General features: G+C 57.9%; 1 protein-coding gene across 1 annotated transcript in view; it reads right to left on the bottom strand.

Annotated features, from left to right (window-relative positions):
* The window catches only part of MAP3K14 (mitogen-activated protein kinase kinase kinase 14), a 45,235-nt gene that overhangs the window by 12,977 nt on the left and 21,942 nt on the right, over positions 1–10,316 (bottom strand). The window contains exons 2-6 of the mRNA XM_039220043.1: positions 7,191–7,466; positions 6,010–6,079; positions 4,227–4,437; positions 3,505–4,122; positions 2,272–2,409 (exon numbers count right to left, since the gene is read on the bottom strand). Of these exons, the coding sequence (XP_039075974.1) occupies positions 2,272–2,409; positions 3,505–4,122; positions 4,227–4,437; positions 6,010–6,079; positions 7,191–7,446 (1,293 nt within the window). The 5' untranslated portion in view covers positions 7,447–7,466. The remainder of the gene's footprint in view (positions 1–2,271; positions 2,410–3,504; positions 4,123–4,226; positions 4,438–6,009; positions 6,080–7,190; positions 7,467–10,316) is intronic.

Below are 10,316 nucleotides of genomic sequence, written 5' to 3'. Positions count from 1 at the left end.
ACCAATAAGGAACTGTGTCCGTGATACGTGAGTACATGAAAAACACGGCTCAGGGCAGCCTCCAGAGTGCAGCCTCATTTTAATAAAAGAAACTACATGCTTATATACGCACAACAAGTCTAAAAAGAGGTCAAAGGGCAGCTGCCTCTGAGAACTAGATTGGGGAAGAGGGAGACTTTTGTGTTTTGGGGTATCACTCGAACTCTTCTATAATGAGACTAGGTCTACGTGCCATTAAAAGATCAAGCAAAGCCTTAAAAAAGTGAACAGACTCCCCCCACTGCCAACGTGCGTTAAACCCTGGACTTGTGACCAGTCAGCCTCTGACCCGAGGCCATGGATGTTCTAGAAGGAGGATCAAGGGACTGCTGTTGTACCACATGCTGGGGCTTCCTCCCGGTGCACGGGAGGGCGCACAGAGCTCCTCTGACCTCTGATCCCTACTCCCACCCCAATCCTCAGAAAAAGGAGTGGAAGGAGGGGCTGTCTGCCCACCCGAGGGCAGCTGTGTGGGCGGCCAAAGGCCACCGCACTGAGCTCTCGGGTCAGGGAGGCAGATTCTGGAATCGGCCAGTTCTGGCACTGGGGAGCCGGCTGGCTGGGCTTGGAGCTCTTCCTCCTGCACTGGGGAGGTGAGAAATGGGGGGACCTGCCCGCTTCTACTATATCAGGGTTGTTTACCTTGTTGCCCGGAATCGGAGAACCTCGGCAGGGCAACAGCTGAGAAGCCCAGTGACTAAGCTCCCTTAGCACCAGGCACTGGACCCTGGGACACTTCACACTCGTGCGTTCCTCCCACTCAGCCCTCAGGAGGGACAGCTGAGCCTTCTCCGATAGCCTGGGGAGGGCACCGCAGCTGAGGAGGTCAGGCACGTGGCCCTGGCATCCAGTGGGAGATGCTGACCCACGCTGGCAGGCACTCAGCACGTGCTTTGGCCGGCGGCGGGGGGGGGGGGGGCAGGTGGGAGGGGTGGAGTCTGCTTATTTGACATAGTGTGTCTGAAGTTTGGGGTAATACCTACGGATAGTCCCTTCTCAGCCCATCACTCGGGGGCTCAAACTCTAGAACTTGAACATCCCGGCTCACCTATGAGCCAAGGAAGCCAGGTTATTCACATCACAATTTGTGTCCTCACCGCTGAAAGCCACAAGCAGCCGTGACCGCGGCAGCAGTGTCATCCACTCTGCCCAGGGCCCGAGTGTGGCGGCCCTGCCTGGGCTGGCTCTTTGATCCTCTTCCCTTTTTGGGGATCAGAGTGTCCTTAACAAGACCTGCCTGAAAACAACGTCTACCATGGAGCCCGCTTATTACCCTTTGTCACAGGCCAAGAAAATGGCCCCTGGAAATGCTTCTCATTTTGTTTCTCATTTCCGCCTCCCACGGTCCTGGGCGCTAGCTCTGAGGCTGAGTCTGGGCCGAGGACAAGGTGGCTTCCAGTCAAGGTGAATGGAGAGTGGGGGGTGGCGAAAAGACATCTGAGGGGGAACAGGGCCAACTCCAAGGTCTACAGAGGCCTCAGTTCCAGGCCCAGCCATGTGGTTTCAGGCAAGGCACGCTGCCCTCTCTGGTCCCCAGTTCTAGCCTGGTGAAAGGAGGGAGCAGGAGAGGCGATTCACGCCTCTGCTTGCATCCATTCCCAGGACCTTGAGTCTCCTCCCCTGTCCCCTTCCAACAGAGCAGATCACAGCCGGACTCTGGAGCCAGCCAAGACTGGGTCTCTTGCTAAGTCTCCTTTCCTTGTAATGTCCACCTCCCATGACCGATCATGCCGGCCAGGAGGAGACAGAGTCCAAACCGAAATCGATCTGACGTCCCAAGCGCACAGCCTTGTCCAAGAGGCACCTGTTAGGGGTCGGTTGTCGTCGTGGTTTGTTGTACCTTCTGGCTCAGGCGTGAGCAAGGCCCACTGTGTGCGGTTAAGGGTGTCCGCCCAACATGAATCACATGGCGAGCCAACACATTCCAGGTCAGGACTTGCCCCTAAGGGCCCCAACATCATGAGCGGCCCAGGACGGGTGCACACCCGCACACTCCATCTGACCTACGTGTACACTCAGTGCAGCTCCCAGGCTGGGACATGTGACCGAGGCTGCTCCCTCCCGGCTCCAGCTGACCCTAGGGTGCCCGGCGACAGCCAGGCTCTGTTAACAAGTCAGAGCCACGGCTGCCCTGTGATCACCCTTGCAAGAAAGCAGAAGGAACACACTTCCTTCTGCAGCTCCCCCGGCGGGGGCCCAGGCGCATCTTTTTTTTTTTTAAATTTTGCCTACCTTTTTGACTGCACACTGGAAGCCAGTCTGCTTGTCCTCCATCCTGTGCACCTCTCCGAAGGAGCCTCTGCCCAGGCACGGCTGGTGCATGGCCCAGTGGACCTCCTCTCGGTACTCATAATCCACTGGCTTGAGTTTCTGGGGTTGGCAGGAGAGAGAGGCCAGTTTCAGGGCCGGGGCAGCAAGGGGACGAAGCGTTACAGTGAGGAAGGCTCTCTGGCTGGTTGTCCTTGCCAGGCTGCTGGGGGCAGAGCCCTCACAACCAAAGACACCCCTGGGGTCTGAGGCAGGGCTCTGCAGAGGCAGGACTAGACGGCGTTACAGGAATAAGGTGAAGGCAAAGGACAGCTGCTCGGGCTGCCCAGGCTAAGCCGCTCCCGGTGAGAGGTCCTTCTCCCCAGACTTATGGGTGTGGGACAGAAATGGAATTGTCGGGGCGCCTGGGTGGCTCAGCCAGTCAAGTGTCTGACTCTTGACTTGGGCTCAGGTCATGATCTCACAGTTCATGGGTTTGAGCCCCTCACAGGGCTCTGCCCTGATAGGGCGGAGCCTGCATGAGATTTTCTCTCTTCTCTCTGACCCCCACCGCCAACCTCTCTCTCAAAATAAGTAAATCAAACTTAAAAAAAAAAAAAAAGGAACCATCAACAACTTTGGCTGAAAGTATAGCTCAGAAGCTAGAAGGCAGAAGAAAGGGAACAGACCATGAAGAGAGGTAGGGGACAAGGGATCGTGTCAAAGACGGATGGAATAAACCCCAGAAATTTAAGTCCGGTAAAATTCATTTAGAGTTATAAAGCTCTCTGGGAGAGAAGTGGAGGGAAAGAGGAAGGTCAGGGGCACTTGATATCTGCTTATTCCTGTTTTCTCAGTATGTGAAACACACACACACTCTTCAGCAATAACTCGAGAACTTCAGTAACTTCAGAAGAACTCAAAACGGAAATATCTAAGAAGCCTGAAGAGTGATCCGGAGGGGCAACAGGGGATCCTGCCCCTCGCCAGTGATGAGCACTTTCCTACTATCTGATGTGTTATCACGTGCATGAGTGACTTCGATAAAGAGTGCAGTCTATGCCCCCCCATCCCCCCCTGCAAAGGTGGGAAGCGGAGAGGGTCTGGCAGGTTCCTCGTGGTGCCTCGTCCCCCAGAACAGGTCCCACGTGACTGCAGGCTGCTGCCCTGGGCCCCGGAGTGGGTGGCATGTGTGCCTGTGTTTGGGGGATGGCTTACCTCTGTAAGCAGGACCCCCTCGCTGTCCATTGTCTCGGGGCTGGGCTTCCGGGGCTTGGAGCCCCCCGCTGACCAGGTCTTGGCCAGGCTGGCCAGGCTGTGGGCCTGGCCTGAGCTCACGCTGCCTTGCAGGGCGTGCACCATGTACTCCTCCACAGAAAACTTGTCACATGGGCCCCGGGACGGGCAGCCGGGCTCCAGGTGGGGGCCAGGCACAGCCTTCTGACTGTCCATACAGGCCAGTTTGCCCAGGTGGGGGCCGGGCAGGGGCTGCTGGCTGTCCATACAGGCCAGTTTGTCGAGGAAGAAGGACTCTAGGGGGTGAGGTTTCCAGGGCTGGAGAGGGTGGAATGGGAAGGGATGGGGCAGTCTGTTGTAGGGGAAGGGGTGAGCGGGCTGGGGCAGGGGGCCGAGGTCCTGGGGGTGGTGGAGTTTCCACACGTGGTTTAGACATTGCAAGGGGCTGATCAGTTTGTGGAGTTCCGATCGAGGCAGTGCTGGCCGCAGGCCCTCCTCGAGTTTCTTGAAACAGAGTTGGCCAAGACCCGGCTCCTTCAGAGGCCTGGTGAACTGGAGGGCGTTCCTAACATACGGGGGGCCCAGTGGAGACTCGTCCTCCTGTGGGGGAAACACAGGCGGTAGCACACGGGGCCGGGCAGAGCCGCGGCGCCGGCCCGAGGGCCCCACGAGCCTGGGGTCGGCAGGGCACTCGCAGGGCTCACCTGCACGGGGACGGCGCAGCTCTCCTGCTCTGGGGTTCGAGGGAGGGGTTTGGCCAAGGCCGTGCCGGCCTGAGCCAGGGGCTTGGAGCTCTTCTTCTTGCGTTTCTTCTGGGCTTTGCTGCGGCGCCTCCCCTTCCAGCACACACGGGCCATCTTGCCCTCGGTGGCGTGGGCCACATTGTTGGGGATCTGATCGAGACTCTCAGCCTGGCTGTCAAAAAGGATGGATACGCACGTTGAGCATGAGGAGGCGGGGAGGCGGAACAGCTCGGGTAACTGCGGTTAGAGTCGTGGAGACCTGAGCTCAGGTCCTGGCTGGGGGAGTCCTTGCGTGAACGTGGGTGAGTTCCTAAGCCCCAAGGAGCCTCCGTTTTCTCGTTTATAAAATGGGTGTGGGATTTCCTGCCATGCAGAGGAAGATGAGGCTGAAAGGCAACCGCTCATTTAAAAAGCCTACCTGGGGCTGATCCCTGATCCCAAGGCAAACTTCCAATAGACGGGAGCTATTGGTACCGTGTGGGGGCTCTCCGGGGGGGACGGGCAGACGCGCGGTTCTCTGACCGCTCTGGGGAGGGGGGGGTGTGGGACTCGGAGGGTCATGCTCCCCGGAGGGCATTCTCAGCTCTGACTACAGTTTGTTTCTGTTGCCTCTGGACGGAGGGATAGTTGAGTTTGGGCACTTCACCCCCAATGGTTCCTGGAGATATCTGGTTTCTGGGAATGTAAGTTGCTGTATAAACACAGACATCTCGGCTGGGCTGATGCCCAGGACCAGGGGAGCCTTCCTTCCTCCGACAGCCTAGAGGCTCACTACCACCATGGATCCAAGCTGGTGTTTCCCCTTGCCAGGTATTAAGGCACTTGCCACAGAACAGTGTCTGAAAAAGCCACGGCCAAATGGCTGCGGGACGGACCACAGAGTCTGCTGCCCCCCAGTGGCCTCATCTTCTGCCCCCCCCGCCCCCCCCCCTCGCCAAAGGGGCAGACTCACACCAGCCCTGGGGCGTGCCTCTAGAGGCCTATGCGCTTCTCTCAGGCACCTGCAAGAAATGGGCCCATGAGAAACCCCCTACTCTGGGCCAAAAGGCATCTGGGGCAGCGTAAGGAATCTGAGCAAACACTGAACCTTTTGCGGTGCAAGAGCCGCGCCCTCCCCACAACCTTTCCATCACGAACACTTGCCAAATCCCAATGACAAAAAAAGTCCGTCTGCTGGTTGAGGAGGCAACTGTCTCCAGGTTCACCTACAGTTGGCCAAAAACCAGCTTTGGGGATGGGGGGCCTGGGGAACAGACTGAGCCCCCTTCCGGCTTCCTTCCCACAGGGCCACCTGGCTGTGAATCTGTCTGTCCCTTCCTGATCCCAAACTCTCACCCCTCCTTGGGGGTGCGTGTCGCAGGGGGAAGGACACCAGCGGCTTTCTCCCACAGTTCGAGCGGCCTCTCGGCCCAGCAGGGAAAGCGACTCCTGTTCCCAGAACCCTCCCTATTGATGGGAACCGAGGAGGAGCGGCCAGGACTCTGAGGAGCATAAAAATAAAATGTCAAGCTGATGGGACCCAGAGGCAGTCATCCACACACCACGAAAAGCTTTTGAAAAGCTTCTTTGGCTGACGGAGCGGTTCGGCCAGGAAAACCTGGGCAGGTTCCAGGAGCTGAACCACAGGTGCTGGAGGAGGGAGCCAGGGGTCACTTGGGAGGGGCCTGGGCGGGCAGCTGGCGGGGGGTGGGGAGGGATGCCGTGGTTGCAGTCCCCTGGGCCCCACGCAAGCTGGCCTCCTTACCTGTACTGTTTGGACCCAGCGATGAAAATCCTCTCTGAAAAGGTGGGGCTGAACTCTTGGCTGTTCTCACCTAGTGAGTCAAGGAAAAGAGACGTTGGACAGGCAGAAAGGAGGAAGAACAGGGACGCGCACCGAGGAGACAGACAGCTTATTGGCACCCCCTTGGGCCGCTGCGCCCGCCTGGCGGCCCATCCTCCCCTCCCGCCAACACCAGTTCTCACCCGCGGCCTCGCCCCGCCCCTCTGCTGAAGCAGAGCAAAGGGCATGCTGATAATCGGGGCTCACAGGGGTGCCCACCACACTTCACCATGGCGCTTAAGTGAGATGATCTATATGTAACACTCAATGAGGTGCGCGGCACATAGTAACAGCTCAGTACGTATCAGCTATGGTGTTTGTAGGCATGTACGTACATGCGTGTATTATGACCCTTTGCACGCCACTCGCTCCATTTGAGTTTGAGTTTTCTCATCTCTCCTGAAAAACCAGCCAGAAGGAAATAGAAGACAGGGAAAATGCCAGCAGGAGCTGCCAGGCTCTGCCCCAAGAAAGCCTCTTGGAGGGGGCAGGGGTGGGGTGGGGGAGAGAGGAGGACTTCAGGCTCTGGTGGCAGTCACCATGCAGAGTCATTTTGAAGTTATCTTGAGTGGAAGCAGAAGGGATGAGACCCAGGTCCCGCCCTGCAGTGGCCTATGTCCCCTCAACCGGCTCAGCAGGCCCAAGAGCAGGTGTTCGTTCTCTAGGGTGGGGCCACCTTGACATGGAAGGTGGTGGAGGGCCTCCAGGCCCCAGAGGGGCTTTCCAGGAGACCTGGCCTTTCCCGCCTGGGGCCTCTCCAGAGATGCACAGGCTGCCCAAGGTCACCTCACAAGGCTAATGGCCTGCCTGACGATCCTGCCAAAAGAGCCCCAGGACCTGTGAAGCCCCCCCCCGGCCCCCGCTCTCCTCCCCTGCTCCGTTCGTGCCGCGCAAAAGCTTCCACACGCCACTCCTCCCTTCTGTGCTCTGTTCCCAGGCACCGTTACGGCTCCCGCTTCGATTAATTCCTGGCTTACCCCGCCGGGGTTGCGTCTGGTGAAAATCTCAGACAGCCGCCGCCCTGCCCTCCCACCCTTGTGCAGGGACGCGCGCACCTGCAGGCCCGCCCACCAGCCCTCTCTGTCGCCAGCCCGGGCCCTTACATTCGGCCTGCGCGATGATGGAGATGGCGGCCAGTCCTCCCTCGGAGCCTTCCTTGGCTGTGCCTTTCGTGATCACGTCATTCAGGATGTCCCACTTCCCGCAGAACACGGGGCTCTTCTCCACGGCCTCGAGCTTGCTGGCGGGGCTTGGCTTCTTCCCCATCGCCTGTGTCTTCTCCTTGGCCTTGGCGAGCTCCTTTTGCTGCCCGGCCGCCGAACCAGGGGCGCCTGGGCAGGCCATTTCCATCACTGCCATCTCCCAGGCTCACGCTCACCCTGAGGGACCAGACATAGAGCAGGTCACTCCCAGACCCCATGGGGCCCTGGGCCAGGCTGGGTTGGAGGAGAAAAGTGGGGGAAGGGCTCTCTGCCTCATATATTTACCTTCCAAACAGCCCAAGTGACAAAGGAGTCAACCCTTCTTGTTCCATGCGGCACAAGTGCCCCCCCGCACTCCCCCCCACCCTGGTCCTGTCGGCATACCACCACAAACACCCCCGCACTCTGCCCACAAGGAGGATTCCAGCCCGCTTCCTCAAGAATAACCATAGCACAGACATCTGGCTTGGTTCTTTCTTGCTTTTATAAATACTGGCTCAGTCGTTTTCTGCTGTTCGTTTTATGGTGAATTTTACTCCCTCAGAACGTGGTGGTGCATTCCATACTCTGAAACTGCCGGTCAGCCCATGGACTCTACACGAACCTTGCCTTCTTAGAGGACACGTCTACACTGGCCATGATGGCTTTTCTCCAAACGAAGAGAATCAAGTTTTTGTTCCCTTGCAGGAGGTGGATAAATGTATGTACATGTGTATGTATATAGATTTATGTGTGCATATATACATCTCACACACACACACACACACACATATGTGAAACTTTTCAAAGTCTAAAAATCAGCATGCAAATGGCAGCGCCTGCACTTGGCTTCTTTCCCGGGATGCATCTGTCTGCGGCCTTCCAGAAGGAACTGCCGTGCTTCCTTCTGTAATAGCCATACTCATCTGCTGAAAACCTCAGCATCATTATTCTTTCAGGCAACATTAGCAGTGGAATTTATATTAGAGCCCCGACGCCAACCTAAACCTCTAGAAATCAGAAGACAAAGCACAGGGCTTCATCCCTCTCTGGGCTCTCCCTCCAGCAGTGCTGCGTCTTCCCCGGAAGCCCCATGGGGTGGGGCGGGGGGAGCCTGCTGTTGAGACAACCTGTGCAAACAGCATGTGGACTAGAGCTGTCAGGAAAGAGATCTGCACCGCTCTGGGACTGCTCCCATCTGGGAACCCTTTTTGGGACTAGGACTGTGGACTCCCAAGGCGCAGGTCCCTCCTGGGTCATGACTTGCTTCACACCAAGCCTGAGAAGGCACCACATTTGGACAGATTTTTAATAAGTGCTCTCTGCTGGCGGGTTGCTCTAAAGCTGCTGCTAACAGATGGGAGCCTTCCCTGCTGTAAGTGCCCTCATTCCAGAACACGCTTCCATTTGCTTGTGGGGCAGGGAAGGCAGGCCGTGTGAAGGCAAACCTCAACACCGCTGGCCCTCTGCCCTGGATGGCTAGAAGCCGACATGGGACAGTGTGGGGCTGGGCATCTCTAGGCTGAAGTGCTCTTCCTATCGAGTTGGCCCCACTGCGATGGCCACGAAGCACAGAACCAGCTCCACTGAGGGGAGGCCGGGGGTGGGATGGGTTCGTTGGTCACTACTAATTTGATCCTTTCATCTCTGCCAGTTTTGAACTCAGAGCAGCTCCAGCTTTCTGCACAGATGCCTGGGTGTGGCCCCGAATTCTGATGCTGCAGAGGCTGTGGCGGGGAGCGGGGTGGGGGGGGAGTGTCTTGTTACTGGATGACCTGAAGAAGTCCAAGGGGTGTTCTTACTTCCTACCTGTCAGAACAAGTGCCTACCTGTCTCAGTCTCTTTACCAGGGAAAATGGGGTCTTAAAAACGAACCCCAGGGCGCCTGGGTGGCTCAGTCGGTTAAGCGTCTGACTTTGGCTCAGGTCATGATCTCATGGTTCGTGAGTTCGAGCCCTGCACTGGGCTCTGTGCTGACAGCTCGGAGCCTGGAGACTGCTTCGGATTCTGTGTCTCCCTCTCTCTGCCCCTTCCCTGCTCACACTCTGTCTCTCTCTCTCTCTCTCTCAAAAATAAATAAACATTTAAAAAAAATTCAAACAAACAAACGAAAAGTGAACCCAAGCCCTCCGGGCCTAACACCACTAGAGCTGCGCCTGCAGCGGCCTCAGAAAAGCTTTCATCTCATCCTCACTTGAAGCAACTGATGCAAACCAGGTGGCGACTTGCCCAAGGTCACCCGGCCTTGTATGGCACTACAGGACCAGGGCCTAAAACCATAGCTCCAGGCTGGGCCGCCCCCTCCCCAAGTCCCCGGCACTACAGAGACACTCAAGGGGGACACCCATGGCCCCGCCTGGTCAGAAGGCTCCCGAGGGCAGGAGTGGTGCCCTCAGTGTGTGGCACAGTGGGGCACAGATGGGATAATTGACATTGGCTGAACGGGGGAACCGGAGGATGACCTTCAGAGACAGGATGATCCTGGGCACCAGGGATGAAAAGAAGGTTCTATGAGGCTAAGCTGTCAGTGGTCGCTGCAGGGGCACCCAGCTGTTGGAGATCGAGCTGCGCCTGGGCTCACATGTCTCTGCCTGACACGGCTCATCGTTAGTTAGAGCCCTCCAGAGAGGCTGGGGGCGGCCCCTCTCCACCAGGAGCCGTCCTTTCCCTTTGGCAGTTGGCCGGGCCGCTGGCCAGGGGCCCTGACCCCCCTCTGTGAGTGTGCTGGGCTCCCAAGGCCCAGAGAGGCTGAGGCTGGGGCAGCGGGGCTAAGGGCCTCCTCTGCAGTTCCCTGATGACTCACCCCACAGCCCGGCAGGCGGAGAGGGGAACAAGCAGGCCGCTGAGAGCTCAGCCAGCAGCTGGCCGCGGAACCTGTGAAGGGCACGGGAAACCAGGCTGACCCTCACCTCCCAGGGGCACAAAATCACGGCCTGGGAGCTGTACAGCTTCTCCTGTGCCATGTGACCGTGACTCAGACCCTCCCTGACGGTCTCCAAGTTCAAGAAGCTATTCTCAGGACACTCTGGCCTGACAGCAGCTCTCCTA

This window comes from Hyaena hyaena, unplaced genomic scaffold (assembly GCF_003009895.1).
Source record: "Hyaena hyaena isolate Hyena2069 unplaced genomic scaffold, ASM300989v1 scaffold_856, whole genome shotgun sequence".
Taxonomy (NCBI): domain Eukaryota; kingdom Metazoa; phylum Chordata; class Mammalia; order Carnivora; family Hyaenidae; genus Hyaena; species Hyaena hyaena.
Note: the sequence above shows the minus strand (reverse complement) of the source record. Positions and strands in the feature narration are given on the sequence as shown.